Here is a 17,388-nt window from a genome sequence, read left to right on the forward strand (position 1 = left end):
ATGTATGCAAAAAAACAAAACAAAACAAAAACAAAACAAACAATCCCATTACTTCTGTATTTGTTACTGCCAATGCAAGAACTAATAGCTGTTAAAAAACGTCAGTTGTTTGTTTACATTTAAACATCAGTTTAGAGACAATGCACCCATTGGTTAGTGGAGACTTTGTCTCTCCCATTGTCAAACAACTTGACACATGCAGACTATGCAATAAGACGAATAAAACCTCTGAACATCAGGATGCCAAATGCCAATGTGAAGGGAAAACTTGTATATTTCAATGAACAAAGAAGTGTGTATCTGTCTGTATTTATTAGTTGTGTTTTAGGCTCAATCTTACGTTTGTCACTGTTAAGGCAGTAGATATGGGAACAAAAAGGTCACGTACCAACACAATTCCACAACACACCTTTTTACAGATCACTTGGTTTTGTTTTGGTTTAGGCCGTAAAAACGTTGTTTCCAAAATGTTGTGATTTTTTGCACGGCGTGCATTGAAAGTGCATTTAAAGAACACACCCGGTGATACGTCCAATTTATCCCATTATGATATATTTTAAAAGACTTCCAGTTGGTTTGTTTTTAGTTTACATGAAGACGTTATTCGAGAAAACAATACTGCAGATAAATATGTTATTCCTCGTGGAGTTAAAATATAAAACTCGCACGTTAACGGCTTGCTTTTCAGTTCATTTGACCAAAAACGTGCTTTGTTTGATTTCCCCTGCCAAGCAGTTAGGACTCGGGAGTTATGTAACGTCCATTTGGCAAGAAGAGTCCAAAAGCAGGACAGCGGTTAGGGTGGGTGAAGATTATTGACATGTTAGGAAATCATCAGGTCGATACTGTTGATGGTATTAGACTTGTTTATTGAAAATATATCTGATACACAAATGCGTTTAGAAAACGTTTCAAAAAGAATTTCGACACGAGTCAGGTGGTTTTGTTTCGAAACACCTCCTGTCGCCCCCCCATGGCGGGAAACTTGGTATGTTCCTCTTTACACGTCACCCATTGTTTACAAATCAACCCTGCCTGTTGGAGGTTTGCAGCGTGGCGAGAGCGAGGACGGACGAGCGCTGGGAGCAGCGGTGCCTCTCATTCATCCCCGATAACAACAACAAACGCACCGGCGCTCACGATGCCCTGTCGAAAGGAAAACTACATCTTCCTGGAGCAGTCCGTCACCGTCGACTCCAAAGAGGTGGACGCTCTGGTGACGAGAATCGGCGAGGCGCTGCAGCTCCACAACAATAACGGCGGCCACCCCAAGAAGGCGGCCTGCTTGCACGGACTCACTACCGGCGTGGGGAGCGTGGTCAACTCGGCGGGGGTCGGCGGCGGAGGAGTTGGAGCCAACACCGCCACGGGGGCGCAGATTCCGAAACGGCAAGGATGTTGTATGCGGCTGCGGAACCGCGGCAGCAGCCGAGCGAGCCCTTACCACATCCCCGGCTCGAGCGACCAGGAGTGGGACCAAATCAAACCGTGGAACAAAAAGAGGCTGAACGCCGACGAGGACGACCCGCACCGCCTGCTCCAGGAGCTCATCCTTTCGGGCAACCTGATCAAGGAGGCTGTGAGACGGCTCCAGTTCTCCGCTGCGGACTGTGGAGACTTCCCGAAGGCGACGGACAACGTGCCATGCTGACGAGGCTTCAAACACGTCTCCCCTCCTCAGATGACCGCTCTTTGATTTTCACGTTAAATTCCTCAAGACTGGTACCTGTGTTTCCCCTTCCTTCCATTTCCCATTTTCCTTTGATCCGGAATCTTGGCTCCGTTGCGTCAGCGACAGGCGGTTAGCTCGCTAGTTAGCCGCCCGGTTAATGAGCTGTTGTTTATGTTTGAAAATCTCCTCGACTCAAGTGGGGGACTTGGGGGGGGGGGCTAAGGGGCTGTAAACAAGCCGGAATTTGTTAATTTTGCATCGACATTTCGCCTCTGTTCTCTCATTTGAATGACATTTCACATCGGGGCTTTTTATGTGTGTGATTTTTTTAGGGTAAAATGGACGCCATTTTCAAGACGACTCATAAAGCTCCCCGCACATGGAAACGCGTTTTTTGTTTTCTCCCATCATATCCCTTAATCCGTTGTCGTGTTTAGGGACTGGAGTTCAAACTACTAGCCTTATACACTCCACACACACCTGAACTTCATCGTGGAGGAGCGTTATGGTGGTTTAGTGTTTTGTGTGAGTGTGGCCATTTTGTTTACACTCGGGGAGAGGAGACAGGAAGCAAGTGTGTACCTTCCTTTCCTTCTTCCCTCTCTTACATGACTTCCCTCGGAGCAGCTACTGTCACCACCACAAACCTCATATACGACACCACTTGTGTCATTTTTCTAAAACAGTTTTTCTACACAGCACGGTAGATGTGGTTAGCACCACTGCCTCGCAGTTTTGCGGCACGGGGTTCAAATCCCGGCTTTTGGTTTCCTCCCACATTCCATATAACTTAATTGAAGCATACTTGGAGCTGATAAGTTTATTGAATACGCTTAAATTGTCCATAGGCTGGCAACCAGTCGTGGATGTTTCCCTGGGATAGGCTCCACCTCATCCATGGTCCTTATGAGGAGTATTGGAAGTTTCCTCTTTTTTTTTTTTTTAGACAAGCAACGTGACAACAAAAAGTCTCTTGTGGTTGGAAGCTTCTAGGTGTCCTCTGAAAGGGGATCCCGGTGGGCAAATATGCAGGATAAGTGGGGGTTGGGGGCGCGGGGTGGCATGTGAATGCAAGGTCGTTTCCCACAGGGCTTACTATTACTCGGGTCTGTTTGTTTGCTTGTAAAAGGGGGGAAGTGTATTGTCGACGGTCACATGACAACACTTTTGTGGTGCTCTTCACTTTTTTGGGAATTCCGACGAGGAGTTCTGTTGTTGTTAAATGTTTTTTTTTTGTATTTGTGCTCCGTGTAAAGAAAAATGCACGACTGCTTCGTAACGAAGTATCTTGATAATGTTCCTGAGTATTCAGGGCCTTTTTTTGGGTTGTCTTAATAAACACACTTTGTTTTTCCAAACTTGTTGTCTACTTGACTTCCGGGAACGCCTCGTGACTCAAACCTCATTGAAAGTGTGTGAGTGTGTACGACGTGGTGTTGGCGGACACATGTTCATTATGAGTCTATAAATACCTCCCCCTCCTCTTCCCCCACTATGCAGAGGAGCACAGTAGGCTGCAAAAAAGAGAGGGGAGAAAAACATGTTTTGCAGTGTCCTCCATGTTGTTTACAGCAGCTCCCTCTGCCTGTCACCGAGTGTGTGAGTGTCATCTTTCCCTGCAGTAGAGGAAGCGATCGGAGCTCAGACACAACAAAGAGAAATGCGATTAAAGTGAGTAATTCAAAGATTTAAGTTCAAAGGCTAAAGCATAACGACACAAAATATCAAAGCACTTGATTTGAAGTCAACTCTTAGACTGCCATGGCGTCCTAAAAAAAATTGTCTCACCTTGACAACAAATGCGCATCTATATTCATACAGCTGCACACTCAGCAGAGATCAATATTTCTTAAAACGTCGCAGGAAACTTGGACGTGGTGTTTGTTTGTTGCAGGTTAATGACCCAGCTCACACGACAGGTTTCAGAGAGGACTGCAGGCAATTTTGTAACACAGACTGAAACATGAACTGCTCGGTCAACATTTTGATATTGAAGACAAAGTCATAGATGCTGTCGAGGTGTTCCTTGAGGGCTGTTATCCTGGGTTGGAGTGGTCATCAGGCGTGGAGGGCCGATGTCCAGTGGATTGGTGCGGTGGTATTCATTATAAAAATCTGTTCACATGACCACTGTTTATTTCTAACAAATCAATGAATAACAGTCACAAAAAATGTATACAGAGTCTTCTTTGGAAGATTGAAATTAGCATTTTGACAAAGTTCGAAGTAAAACATTCAACTACTTTGAAATTGTACCTAAATAAATGTTTTCAGGTATCGGCACTTTCTTTAAGTATTCATTATTCTGACTTGACTCTTAACTTTAACTCCCTACATTTGATATTAGAGATTTGTACTTTCTGAGACCTGCAACATGAGGGAAACTAAACTTAATAATTGACTTGTTTTTCCAACATTTACTTAGGTACAGGTATTGAATCAGTATTTTCCATTTTCTACACTAGTATCTGTACTTCTACTTGTGTACAGCGTGTTTTTTTTTTTTACACTTCTTTCAATTTGGAATGTTCTTTCTAAAACCAAAACTTCCAAATTGACGGAGCTATGACAGAGTTTTATTACAGTCCCTCAGGGAATTCAATGCAGTCTCAGGGTAGGTGAGCTTGAGTTGAGCAGCTTGGCGTCACCATGGTAACGAATCAAGCTTCCTGTAGTTGCGCTAAATGTGCACTTGAGGACAGCGTTTCACCGAATTTGCTTGAGATCCAATCTTACAGCCATAACGTGAAAGCTTGTTTTGGCTCTTGTATTGTGCGATACTGAAACTGCCCAAAGACAATTGGGATAGGCGTCAGTACACCCGAGACCCTCGCGAGGATTAGCGGTTTATATAATTTGAATGGATAGTACAAGCAGCCAGGGAAAGTAGGTAGTTAGCGATCGATACATGAAGTTGATATCGACATATGTGTCATTATCGATATTTGGACCGATCCGCCCACCTCTGTAGTTATAAGTGAAAGCTTCTCCAGGACTGGAGCTCAGGAGCTGGCACGCACCGCTTCCCTTTGGCTGCTCAGCTCTCACTCACCTCCGGCTTTCCTTTTCGCTTGCCTCCTCCTCCTGCGGCTCTCTATGGCGGCCAAAAACCGAAAGCAGAGCGGCAAGAGCGACAAAAGCGAAAAGAGTGCATCGCTCGCTTCTGTTGGCAACAAAAGCGGCGCCAAGCGAGCCGCTGGCAGGGATGCGAAATCCGCGAACGGGCTATCGGGCATCCGGCACAAACTGGGGCTTACTCACTCCGCAGCGGCCGGGCTGGGATTCACGCTTCTCCTCGGTAAGCTCCGAGGTGCGCTAGCGTCGCTAGCTTCGACTTGGACACTCAAATCTGGGCTAAATATGCGGCTAGCAAACTTGTCATCGCTACCGTACGTCAACATCCGGGCTAGCGTTAGCTCATCGGTCTGCGTTAGCTCCAGATTGTTAACCACCATTCATTACTAATTTATTTGCAATTACAACGTGTGTCCATTTTCCCACTAAATTGTATATCTGTCTGCCCACAGCTGCCCTCAGCGGATATCTCCACTGGTGAGTTATAAAAAGAGTGTTATTTAACGAGTGCCGGGTTTAACGGTGAATTTTAAATGCTCATTTCAATACAAATGAACAGTTTAATGTAAACTCACCCCCCTTAAAAGATGCACAGTTTAAATTGGGAAAATGCCTTAAATCTAGTTCAGAGATGTGTCAGAAAACCTCCAGGACTGGTCCTATACTCTAGAACACAGGTGTCAAACTCAGGGTCCGGGGGCCAGATTTGGCCCGCAACCTCATTTTATGTGGCCCGCAAAGGGCAAATCATCTGCATCAACTTCCTGTTTCTAGCATATTTTCTTCACTTTTAACAACACTGAGATATGAGATATTGCCATTTATTTGTTACCAATCTTCCCCTTTTAAAATAAATTGAAAAATTGTTGAACAATTACTTACTAGCTTCTGATTTCAAAACTGGCTTTCCAATCAATTTATATGGGTTCACAGTCATACCGGCCCTCTGAGGGAAACCACAACTACGATGTGGCCCGTCCACAAAAATGAGTTTGACACCCCTGCTCTAGATACATAGCCTATTACATATTTTCTACTTCTTTGTTAAAACCAGATTAAAAAAAAAAACATACAGATGCTAAAGTAACGCTTCTATTTTCACAACTGCACTTTCAAACACTAATCCCTGCTTTAATTTCATCCCTCAAATGTCCCGAGTTGGTCCAAAATGCTGCTGCTCACCTCTTAACTGGAGCATGTAGGAGGGAGCACATAACTCAGATTCTGGCCTCCTTTCACGAGCTTCCTTTGTATTATAAAGTTCATTTTAAGATTATTTTTTTTATTTGTTCGCTTGTCCTCCTCTTTGTACCTGCCCCGCGTCTCAGGTCAGCTGACCAGATGTTACTCCAGGCACAGAGGACTCAACAGAGTTCTTTCTGTTGCCGATCCCTCTCTTTGGAGTAATTATCCAATAAACATTAGGCATGTCCATTTTTAAAGCTCGTCTTTAAAAAAAAAAAAAACTTTGGCTAACTCAGCGTAAGACTCTGCATTATTTATTTTATTGTGTTTGCTGTCTTTAAAGTTGCAACACATTTTCGTTTGAGTCAAATACAGTAATATACAGGCGTGCAAAAAACTCAACTGAGGAATCAGCACAGCATCTAAATTTCATGACTAGGAAATGTCCTCTAACATAAAATGCAATTTGACCTTTCCTGGGTAATGTCTATTATTTTTATTCTCCACTTGCAGGTATCATATCACGCAGCTCTTTGAGAATGACAGACACTTCTCACACTTGTCCAACCTGGAGAAGGAAATGGCTTTCCGGACCGAAATGGTGAAAACTAGCTTTACAGCTTTTCAGATAATATAATACGTTTATTGTTGTGGTTGTGCACTGCGTCATAGTAAGTGAAGATTTAAATGGGACCCTTTTAGATATGGTGGGTGCAAGCATGCATAAAGACAATGAAAGCATCTTCACTCATGGGGGTAAAAGGAAGACAAATATTTTTAAATAATTTCATTTTCACATATAGTCGGTTTCCTGCAATAAACGAAACCATGAACCATAAGAAATCACTTTGTGCATAAAATGTCCCGATTTAAAAATTGCACATGCATTTTGTCACACATGTTCTACTTGTGCCACAAAAAGTCAACATTTCTTTGCTTCCAGAGTGTGTGTTGTTGATTAGCTGCAGTACTTCCTCCTTCCTCTTTCTTGTTTCATAACCACTCGTCAGTCTGCGTGTGAGGCCTTTTAATTGATTCTCTGTGTCTGTCTTGTTTCTGGGTTGCAGGGCTTGTACTACTCGTACTACAAGACCATCATTGAGGCGCCTTCCTTCCTGCAGGGCCTGCATATGGTCATGAACGACCGGCTGACCGAGTACCCGCTTGTCATTAACACCCTCAAGAGGTTTAATCTTTACCCAGAGGTACATTTTGTGGTGGTGGGGGGCTTTTGATTACACATCTAATGCTGCTGTTATTTTGTAAGTGTCATTTTTTTTTTCACCTTTCAATCTTTTGAGTTACGTATGCGCACAAAAGCTTGCCGGCATTTCAAATCCAAACTTTGGAGAGAAAGGTGATGCCCACCTAGATGCGTAGACTGCTGAGTGAAGCCAGAGCTCATAATTAAGTACTTGGCCACAATTTATGATCGTATTGGGACAAGTTTATTTTTAAGTTATATTTTAATATTCTTAACTATTCTGATGATTTTTTTTTTTTTAATTTGTATTGATTTATTTTTGGGTGATTTTTCTCTGTTGAGGTAAACAAATGCTAAGACAAGGACAACATATTGTCTGCCTGTAATTCACATCTTTGTCATAAGTGTTTTCTTGACGCATAAAGTAAGTATTTTATTCATTATATATATTTTTAATTAATCAGCTGATTAATCGGTTATCAGAATTTTTATTCTGCCAAATATTGGAATTGGCATCAGCCTAAAAAAAAATCAAAATCAGCCAGCCCCTAATCAGAACCACTTCCCTTTCTCAAACTTGGTTCGTAATTCTCTAAGATAACACCAAAACAAGGAAAAAGTCCAACTTGTAGGTCCAGACCTTGAGATGCTCACTAAGCTTACTGATTATGTTTGTGTCTTTGTGTTTGTATCCCAGGTGGTCCTGGCCAGCTGGTATCGGGTATACACAGCTGTCATGGGCTACTTTGGCGTTCCCACCAAGATGTGCTGGTCCATCAACAGAGGAGAAGGCCTGACGCCCGTGGACAGTTGTGAAGGTACTGACGGTTGCCGTGGCGACCCTATGCCGTCTGCATTAGATCACACACGACAAGTGTACCCACTGTGGTCGGTAGGAAGAAGAAAAGTTATGACTGAAGTCCTCCAAAACGAAACTGGCACACAAACACTTTGTTTGAAGATGGTTCACTTATCGATTAGTCAAAGTTTACATAAATGTGATGCAACAGTGGATTATTTGTTCTCCATGAGACTCTGGTAGAGTCATGAGAGGGTCAACAGTGTCAGTTCTTGTTAAAAAAGAGATCAAGTTAATGATTTGTAAAGGATACTGAAATTCTTGGAACTGCTTGGAAATTCAAAATATTTGACTTTAATTATTTGCTGTATTAATGACATATTAGTGTAAAACCTAAATTACACCCCTTAATTTTCCACCTGACATTTTAGCTTTTCGGACAGTATGTATGTTAATATGGTGCGTGTCTCTACGTCAGGCTTGGGCGATCCAGCTTACTTCTACGTGGCATGTGTGTTCCTGCTGAACGGGGTGATGATGAGCCTGTTTTTCCTGTACGGCGCTTACCTCAGGTAATCACGCCAATTTGGGCCGTGTGATGATGTCATGTGTCATCATCAACACCGCTTATCCAACCACATATTGGACGGTTGATACATACCTCTCTTTGACTTACTAACATTCATTTTTGGGTGTGTTAGGTGTGATCTACTAAGATTACCGCGCTGGCGTTGTCGCAATACCAAATATCTGACTTGGTTATTAACCTTTAATAAATGAGTCCCTTTGCGTTTCCTTTCTAGTGGCAGCCGACTGGGCGGCGTCGTGACCACCGTGTGTTTCTTCTATAATCACGGCGAGGTGGGTGCCGCTTCTTGGAATGTTATGGTTAAAAACCAGCTAATCTTTCACCTTTTTGTGCGCTTGTGTGTCAGAGCACACGTGTGATGTGGACTCCTCCTCTGAGGGAAAGCTTTGCCTACCCCTTCCTGGTCCTTCAGATGCTGCTCCTCACGTTTATTTTGAGGTACACGTTTTCTGTCATGTCATCCACTAAATGCAGCAGATGGAATTGTGTTGCTTGTTAGTGACACCTACAGGACTGGAGTAGAACTGTTTGACACGTTTTATGGACTGTCCGTGGTAGAAGTCCGGGCTTGACCTGTTGGTCTTTCTAAAAGCATTTCTGATGTAGTTTTTATGGATTACATTCAATTGTGTACTTAATGAAGTGACTAGTGGGTGTGTGTTTAACTTGGTTTTCCCCTCGCCGTCTTTAACACCCCCTACCACCAGGACCCGGAACCCGAGCAGGATAGCCCTGGTCGCTCTGGGAATCTCCACGCTGTGCTTCATGCTGCCATGGCAGTTTGCCCAGTTTGTGCTGCTCACTCAGGTAAAAAGCAAGGCAGTCAGAAAGTCCAAAGGAACATATTGACATTTTTAATAGAACGAAATGTACAAAATTATCACTATGAGTGTTATATTGGCTTTTTTTATTTAGAAAATGTTTTTCCTTTTTCAGGTGGCTTCCCTGTTTGCGTCCTACATCCTGGGTTACCTCAGTGCGGCTAAGATGCAGTCGTTGTTGGTCACTCACATGGTATGGTGGATCTTAACTATCACAGTCCCCAAAAATCGCAGTTCATCGTTCATGGGTTTCGACAGTCTATATGCAATCCCAAATTTAGAGTTGCGTGCCTTAAATGTAGTTTCATATTTTGCCACAAGGTGCCGGGCAGCACTGAGCTCTACGTGAGTTGATGCAGTGTAGTTAAGAACAAGAAGAAGAGGCAGAGAAGGCCCCAACTAAATATATTTTAGTTGCCTTTGCACAGAGCATGACTTTCCAGTATGGAGTTCGCACTTTCTCCCCGTGCCTGCATTTGTTTTCTCCATGTATTTCGGTTTCCTCCCCCATTGCAAAAAAAAACATGCTCACTGGCGCCTCCTCTCTTTTGTTTACTCAAACTGCAGGTCGCACTGGCCTTCTGCTTTGTGTTTATGTTTGGCAATGCCATGCTGCTCACGTCCTTTTACGCCTCCTCGCTGTTCTCAATTTGGGTGAGTCGACTCAAGATGATGATGATGATGGTGTCTAAGTTGATGTTCTTTTCTTCAAAATAAATACAATTATTTTCTTTCTCAGGCTGTCATTGCATTGAGGGATTGCTTCACTCGGATCTTCGGAACTGGCTTAATTTTATGGGTAGGAATGATTTACATCTCCCATAGAAAACTCAACTTTAGATGTAACAATCTATATTTTTCTTTATTTGAACTTCCTTCTGTTTTCTACAGGTGATGCAGGCTTTGGTTTGGGTGGGGTCCACTGTCCTGCTCAAATTCCTGCTGTCCACCATCCTTGGTGCTTCGGATGATGTTAGTCAGGATTTCTTAAAAAAAAAAAAAAAATGTCATCTTCCTAAAACTGACACTTCAGATGTTACTGTGACCTAGACTGGACTACTTTTGTTTTTAAAAAGTTATTGTTAATAAGTTTGAATTGTTTAGTAATATTTTTCAATGCTACTTTCACTTCTAATGTTACTCTCCAAATGAGTCGCAGAAGGAGCAACTTCAATCTTTTAAACTGGGGTCCCAGAATATACTTTTTCAAACTAGGAAATGATTGTATATTTACTTGTTGTTCTTTTCCAGGCTCACATCAGTGCTCTGATCAAGTCCAAGTTCACCAGCTACAAGGACTTCCACACGCTCATGTACACCTGCGCTGCAGAGTTTGACTTCATGGAGTGGGAGGTAAGATTGAAGTGAGTGCATGTGTAAAGTGTAAAGTTTTGTACCACCTCTTTCTCCCCCCCACTAGACTCCGGTACGCTACCTGAAAACGCTGCTGCTGCCCATCAACTTGTTGCTGGTGGCTTTGATAGCGAAGACGGTGAACAGATTATTTTCCATGTGGCCAATTTGAATGTATGATGCACAAATTGATCTTTTATTTGTCCTTTTTTTAGATTATGCAGGATGTCATCCGCTACCTGAGGGATGGACGCAAAGTGTTTGATCAAAATAATGATCATAAGGACGAGGAAGTTGGGAGGTCAGTTGATGTCACTGTGCACTGACATGACAATTCATTTGGTACACCTGTACTGTTTACCAGGAATTTGAAGTCACAGTACTGTATACTTAAAACACAAACTCTATTTGGGAAAAAGAAGCACGCAATACTATGCACACAAAGTAGAACTTGGTACACATACAAGAAAAACATCCGGTACACGCAAATGTATTACACATGACTTACATATTTTCGACATTAAACTTTGGACACAATTGTACAGTAAAAGCTTAATTCAGCTTCTCTTCTCTGTTATAGGTCTGAAGTTGTCACTAAAGGAGAGGTGAGCAATGTTCCGCCATGTTCCCTCGCATATTCTATATTTTGTACAGTGGTACATTGACGTATAGAGCGTTTTTTGTCTCATGGCCCCTTTGAAAAATTATACTGCCCCCTGGTGGTCAAGGCATACATACCAGAAGGAATGTCACAATGTCCATTTAATTAAGGCATGACGTCATGATGCAAAACTATAATTCTTTAAATTTGATTTAAATTCTTATATTACTGTATGTTTTTCTATCACACAACAATTAGAAAAATACATTTTTTTTGGGGGGGAGGCAGGAAAAAAACAATGCCATTTCCATTCATTTTATTGCGTGGAACTTGATTTGAAACAAATTAAACTCTGAACTAAAGATACCACTGTATTGAACTATTGTAGATGATTTTATGGCAAGCATTTTCTGTGTGCTCATGCAGATGGCGTATCACAGTCTGCAGCTGCTGGCGTTCGGTGTGCTCGCCATCCTCATCATGCGGCTGAAGCTTTTCCTCACGCCGCACATGTGCATCGTGGCATCGTTGATCTGCTCCAGACAGGTGGCTTTCTAATGGCACCGCCGCTCTGTGGTTGCGTTTTAACGTCACTAAGCCTCTCATCTGTCATCTCCGCAGTTGCTGGGCTGGATCGGGGACAAGGTCAAACATCGGGCTGCTGTGGTCCTCGTGCTGGCTCTCATGGGGGTGAAGGGTTTGGCCAACTTGGAGGCCCAGTGGGGCATCATCGGGGAGTTCAGCAACGTGCCTCAGGAGGAGCTGCTGGATTGGATACAGGAGAACACCCTACCTGGTGACGGATTATATTCGCTCTGTCGACACAAACTCGATTATGGAAATTTCCGTTGGTCTGTGTGGCGGCGGAATACATGAATAAATATACAAAACTTTTGGTATGAAGAACAGGTTAAGGAGTTTTATCTCTGTACCGATATGCAAGCTTGCAATCTTTATGCTTTGTAAAGTATCGGAAATTGATTGCAATTGTCTGATTACAATTGTCGTGATTTTTTTTTTTTAAACAACTTTTCAATTACAGTACACAATCGAACACACATGCTTTTACATTTTATTTTTTTTGTCATTTTATGCAGATGCTGTGTTTGCGGGTGCAATGCCCACGATGGCCAGCGTGAAACTGTCCACGGGTCGCCCCATCGTGAACCATCCCCACTACGAAGACGCTGGTCTGAGGTCAATGGGCGTCACATGACCACTAGTCATCATGTGATTGGACGGTGATGCGAACATGACAATGTTGTGTTTGTGTTTCTCAGGGAGAGAACCAAGATGGTGTACTCCATGTATAGCCGCATGTCTGCACAGACTGTCAAGAGCAACTTGAACAAACTGGGAGTTGACTTTTTTGTTCTGGAAGATTCTTGGTGCACCAGGAGAACCAGGTATGAGAAATCACAGCACAGAAGGGCTGGGGTGAAATAGCCAAATTGGGGCATATTTTAGCATTATTGTGTCTGCTTTGTTTGTCGAACATCTTGGAAAAGTGCTTGTGTTGAACAGATGGTTGAGAAATTAAAGGTTTATTTTCACTGCAGTAGTCTTATAAAGTCAATTTGACTTCAGACCTACCGTTTATTTAAATTAAAAAAAAAACATTGAAAATAAATGTTTTTAAATATGATTGACAAAAAAATACGACATGGAAACAGTAAGTTCAATGTCAGGCTATTATGACATTGTTTTAATAAATCACGTGGATCAATAAGTGACTACCTTCAAAAAAATAATTAAATGTTTTAACCAGATGAGTGATAAGATATGAATGGAATGGTTTGGTTAAAAGGTGGATGGAATACCCAAGACGCATTACAGCGACAAAATGAAGCTGACCATTTTAAGATCTTTTTAAGTCGTTTAAAGTCTTGATAGCCTTTTGTTTTGTTTTTTTTGTCAAGCTTCTGGTTAAAACATGGTTTCATTCCTTTCTGGGCAGATAGACTGAAGTCTCAAAAATACTTTAAGAGTAGAGGTGACCGTTATTACTTTATTTTAATAAACCGAGCCTTGACGATCCTAAAAACGTAACCTTATTTATTTACTTTACAATAAACAGTCAAAAGTGTATTGTGAAAACTCACATTGCTATTCAGAATAAAGCTAAAAGATGTTCTTTTTAATAGCCCTGTTAGACAATGTTTTTAAAATATGATTGAGAGTAAAATTGTATTTTTCCACATTCAACAAGGTCTGGCTGCAGCATGCCAGAGATCTGGGACGTGGAGGATCTCGAGAACGTGGGGAAAATTCCTCTGTGCACTCACTTGTCCAGGAACTCACGGCCACACTTCAACACCGTCTTTGCCAATCACATTTACAAAGTCCTCGAAGTGCCCAAAGATGCCAGATAACAGAACTCAACTTCTGCTTTTCAACTTGCCCCAGAATCCTTAAATCATTTTTGGAAGGAAAGTTTGTTACAGGACGTCTATTATTGTCTCCTCGATGGGAGCGGCGGACTCTTCTTTGGTGTAGTAGCCTTTTTTTTGTACAGAGTTCCCTGAAAAAAATGTGGCAGATTTTGTGGGATTTATCCGCCTGATCTTTTTATTTTTTTTATAGCAACCTCAGCAAAAGCAGGATATTGCGGAAAGTGTTGTGAATCAAAGCTCAAGCTGGATTTATTCACCTCTGTGTTTCACACAGAACCCAGCGAAGTGGGACATTGCTGCATCTGTGTACGTTTTTATATAGTAGATCAGCTTTCCGCAATCAGACAATTAGTCACGAGAAACCTTATCTTATCTTTTGAAACTGGTACTTTTTCCAAAAGATTTATCCAACTATTTTTTTTTATATCTAGAAAGAGGAATATTACCAGGAATTTAGTGCTTTGGAGCAACACCTGATTAATGCACCTTTATCTGTCACATGGAAGCCAGCAAAGTAGGACATAGTTCGGTACCACAATTGGATCAATGGAGAAGTATTTCAGTACAGAGATCCAACAAAAATCGGCGCATCATTTTTCCACCACTACCTTTTATACAAAACACTTGCCCTTATATTCATTTACTCTTTTCACACAAACCCTGAGAAACAAAACATTTTGATCAACTTAATTCGTTTTGGTTACACCTTGGCTACTACCTCGGATTCTGTGTGAAAGGGACTACTACCGCCGGCAAAAACGTTTTGTACAGTGGTGCCGTCGTAATTGACTATTTTTATATAACTTAATTGCAGACTTTTTTTTTGGTTTGTTTGTTACAAAAAAATCTAAAGTTTTATGGGGGGAATATGGTGTGGAATAATTTCCATGACGTTTTGGGCAAGTTATTCTTAAAACAGCTGCACTATGGTAAGTTAGTTTTGTGTTGTAAAAAGTAGCCCATTTTTGTTTTAATTTTTAGCCTCTCACACTGCCAAACTAACTGTAGCGGTTCATCCCATCCTAACAGTAGCAGTGTGTGGGGAAAAGCAAAGGTGAAAATATGAAGCTATAGTGACATCAAGAAGAGTTTAGCATTGCAGTGACTAGCTAAACTGAATTCCTCGATGTGCCAAAGGGTTGCTCGAACAAAAATTACTGTTTTCAGTCATTATAATGTTTATTATGGTTCTTCTCGCTGTCTAGGCGTGTTGCACATGTGTTTTTATATTTGTTTTGTATTGAAATAAAGGGTACAATTGACTTGTTTTGTTTTACATTATTACTCTTATGAATGGTTGATGTCAGTTTTGTTAAGAACCGAACTATTAAGGTTGTTTGCTACTTTAAAAAAACAACGGCAGAGTGGCACCGAACCAGATTGCCTTATTTCCGGCCCAGAACAAGAAGCGGTCCGTAAGTATAATAGTCACGTTTGCAATATTTCTGTAATGGGTGACGATTGTTTCTTTTTTTCTATATTTAATCTATTAATGCACGAACGTTTTAATGTGATTAATACTCAATTCGACAATTTTGAGAACTTCAGCATGCCACTATCATGTTTGTCCAACTGGACTCGCCGTACTAAACTTCCGGACTTATTTGATTCCAGTGCAAGTGTGCTCATTGCACTTTCGATATCGAGGAAGATTTTAAAAGGTTTTCTGCCAAGAACTAGAAACCGGTTAGGTAAGTATTGAAATTATACAAGAGGATTTGTGCAAGTAATGAGCGAAACATCCGTTGTCAGGACGAACGGGATTTAAGAATATTTGGCGGAGGTGCCGAGACACAGCTGGTTGCAACCAATGAAGTTGCTCCAAATGGACTTACCGTATAATTCTTTAGCATTAGCCAGTTGCCAGGTGTGTTTTTGTGATCAAGTACGGGATTTAATTTCGTTTACTGCTTTCGCGAAAGTGCAGCGATTGAGGTAGTTTGCAACCATAGTTAGTCCAAGTTGAATCGTCGTGCAATTCCAGCATTTGTTTTAATTCATATTCTCTCTAATTCTCAACAGTGACCATAAATGAGGCCGGAACACCAGGAAGCCGTCCTTCGGGCGTGCGGTGCTGCCTCGCTGCGTGTCGGCGCAAAGATCCAGACACTGTGGAGCGGCTACGGTGAGATCGTCCGCCTGCACCTGGAAGGCTGCGAGCGGCCATCGGTGGTCGTCAAGCACGTCAAGTTTCCTCCTAAGGGGGACGAACACGCCGCCGCCGACCCCGCCGCCCATCGCTCCCACATGAGGAAGGTGAGGTCCTACGAGGTGGAGACCCACTGGTACCAGAACTACGCCACCAATTCCAAGTGTAGGATACCCGCCAGCCTCACCGCTTGTTCCCATGGAGACGAGATGCTCATCGTGCTGGAAGACCTGGATGTGGCTGGTTATGACCAAAGAAGGTACTATTTTGTTAAAAAAAAAAAATCATGCATCTTTGTGATGGAAAAAAGATACAATGTAGTAAGCAGCTGTATATTTTACCCCTACACACATACACACACACACGCACACCCCCGCACAAATGTGCAGTATTTTATAACAAAAACAAATTGAATACATTTGGAAATTTTCACCAGATACAGTATTTTGCTCTACATTACCTTTTTGTTGTCCTGACAGGACCAATGTGAAAGATCATGAGATGAAGGCATGCCTCAGCTGGCTAGCCCACTTTCATGGTCACTTCCTGGGCAAAACCCCGCAGGGTCTGTGGTCAGTGGGCACTTACTGGCACCTGGAGACACGCCCAGATGAGCTGGAGGCCATGGATGATGCCAGACTGAAGGCGGCGGCCAGCGCCGTGGACGAAGCGCTGAACGGGTGCCGCTTCCTTACCATCGTGCATGGTGATGCCAAGCTGGCCAATTTTTGTTTTTCCCCCGATGGACGGGATGTAGCGGCTGTGGACTTTCAGTATGTAGGTGGTGGCTGTGGAATGAAAGACGTTGCATACTTCCTGGGCAGCTGCCTTGAAGAAAGGCAGTGTGACAAGAAGGTGCCGGACCTGCTGGACCACTACTTTTCTGAGTTAAAGTGTGCAGTGAGCACTCAGGTGGACTTTGCGGCACTGGAGAAAGAGTGGAGGGAAATGTTCACCTTTGCGTGGACTGATTTCCACCGCTTCTTGCTGGGGTGGATGCCAGGACATTGGAAGATCAACCGCTACAACAAGAGGCTGGCCGAGGAGGTTCTGCGCAAGCTCAAGCTTTGAATGCAACAAAAGCATCATCTTGAACGCTTTTATAGATGCAATGCTCACAAAAGGTTTGGGTTATTGGGCTCTCGCACCCAGTATCACAAAAGCCCAATATCCATAAATTCATGTTGTTTAAAACTCACAAGTAGAAATAACTAATTTCAACACCTTATACACTTCCAGATGGAAGAAAAATATAGACACTCATATTCTTTCAATACAATGTGAATAATACGAAATAAGAAACTTGTGAATGTACTATACAGTATGCCTGAAATTTGTATTTAAAAAGTATGATCCAATTTGCAAATTGCACTTAACTAGGAAAGTTTTTCTTTTACATCCAAGTTCGTGTATGCAAGTAGGTTGCAACTGATTTTAAAAACTTACTCAGAGGTAAAGTTAAATTAATGTCACGTGAATGATATTTGATAAATCTTGTGAATGTATGGCTAAAATTTGTATTACAAAATTTATTTAAAAGGAAGGTC

General features: G+C 42.2%; 3 protein-coding genes across 5 annotated transcripts; all 3 read left to right on the top strand.

Moving 5' to 3' along the window:
• Window positions 1–1,024: 1,024 nt before the first annotated feature.
• Window positions 1,025–3,030, top strand: gbp (glycogen synthase kinase binding protein). The gene has a single exon (XM_088307787.1). It carries the CDS (start codon window positions 1,142–1,144, stop codon window positions 1,649–1,651), a length of 510 nt encoding a protein of 169 aa, XP_088163913.1. The 5' UTR covers window positions 1,025–1,141; the 3' UTR covers window positions 1,652–3,030.
• Window positions 3,031–4,405: 1,375 nt separating this feature from the next.
• On the top strand, window positions 4,406–14,954 carry dpy19l1l (dpy-19-like 1, like (H. sapiens)). Its single transcript, XM_088307432.1, has 22 exons — window positions 4,406–4,970; window positions 5,200–5,224; window positions 6,446–6,533; window positions 7,000–7,137; window positions 7,834–7,954; window positions 8,414–8,507; window positions 8,739–8,796; window positions 8,871–8,962; window positions 9,232–9,331; window positions 9,461–9,538; window positions 9,913–9,999; window positions 10,085–10,144; window positions 10,237–10,317; window positions 10,597–10,698; window positions 10,766–10,837; window positions 10,914–10,999; window positions 11,279–11,303; window positions 11,726–11,845; window positions 11,921–12,095; window positions 12,397–12,496; window positions 12,580–12,705; window positions 13,509–14,954. The coding sequence occupies exons 1-22, from the start codon at window positions 4,769–4,771 to the stop codon at window positions 13,669–13,671; spliced, it is 2,193 nt and encodes a 730-aa protein (XP_088163558.1). The 5' UTR covers window positions 4,406–4,768; the 3' UTR covers window positions 13,672–14,954.
• A 261-nt stretch (window positions 14,955–15,215) lies between these two features.
• Window positions 15,216–17,355, top strand: pkdc (protein kinase-like domain containing). 3 transcript variants are annotated; one of them, XM_088307729.1, is made up of 3 exons: window positions 15,216–15,383; window positions 15,715–16,100; window positions 16,321–17,355. In XM_088307729.1, the coding sequence occupies exons 2-3, from the start codon at window positions 15,724–15,726 to the stop codon at window positions 16,910–16,912; spliced, it is 969 nt and encodes a 322-aa protein (XP_088163855.1). In that variant the 5' UTR covers window positions 15,216–15,383; window positions 15,715–15,723; the 3' UTR covers window positions 16,913–17,355. The 3 variants fall into 3 exon arrangements, with proteins under 3 accessions (XP_088163855.1, XP_088163856.1, XP_088163857.1); XM_088307730.1 differs by lacking the exon at window positions 15,216–15,383 and adding an exon at window positions 15,396–15,627; XM_088307731.1 differs by lacking the exon at window positions 15,216–15,383 and adding an exon at window positions 15,399–15,559.
• The last annotated feature ends 33 nt before the right edge of the window (window positions 17,356–17,388 follow it).

The sequence above is a fragment of the Idiotropiscis lumnitzeri genome, chromosome 10, assembly GCF_059441095.1.
Source record: "Idiotropiscis lumnitzeri isolate Australia: NSW breed Sydney's pygmy pipehorse chromosome 10, RoL_Ilum_1.0, whole genome shotgun sequence".
In the NCBI taxonomy this organism is placed as follows: domain Eukaryota; kingdom Metazoa; phylum Chordata; class Actinopteri; order Syngnathiformes; family Syngnathidae; genus Idiotropiscis; species Idiotropiscis lumnitzeri.

What these genes read in the sequence shown, in the direction of transcription:
- gbp (XM_088307787.1), top strand. Translation starts at nt 1,142, where the DNA reads ATGCCCTGTCGAAAGGAAAACTACATCTTCCTGGAGCAGTCCGTCACC.
- dpy19l1l (XM_088307432.1), top strand. Translation starts at nt 4,769, where the DNA reads ATGGCGGCCAAAAACCGAAAGCAGAGCGGCAAGAGCGACAAAAGCGAA. An exon ending in CTGTACGGCGCTTACCTCAG is followed by an intron (nt 8,508 to 8,738) that starts GTAATCACGCCA and finishes TTTCCTTTCTAG; the next exon opens with TGGCAGCCGACTGGGCGGCG. An exon ending in TCTTCTATAATCACGGCGAG is followed by an intron (nt 8,797 to 8,870) that starts GTGGGTGCCGCT and finishes CTTGTGTGTCAG; the next exon opens with AGCACACGTGTGATGTGGAC.
- pkdc (XM_088307729.1), top strand. Translation starts at nt 15,724, where the DNA reads ATGAGGCCGGAACACCAGGAAGCCGTCCTTCGGGCGTGCGGTGCTGCC. An exon ending in GCTGGTTATGACCAAAGAAG is followed by an intron (nt 16,101 to 16,320) that starts GTACTATTTTGT and finishes TTGTCCTGACAG; the next exon opens with GACCAATGTGAAAGATCATG.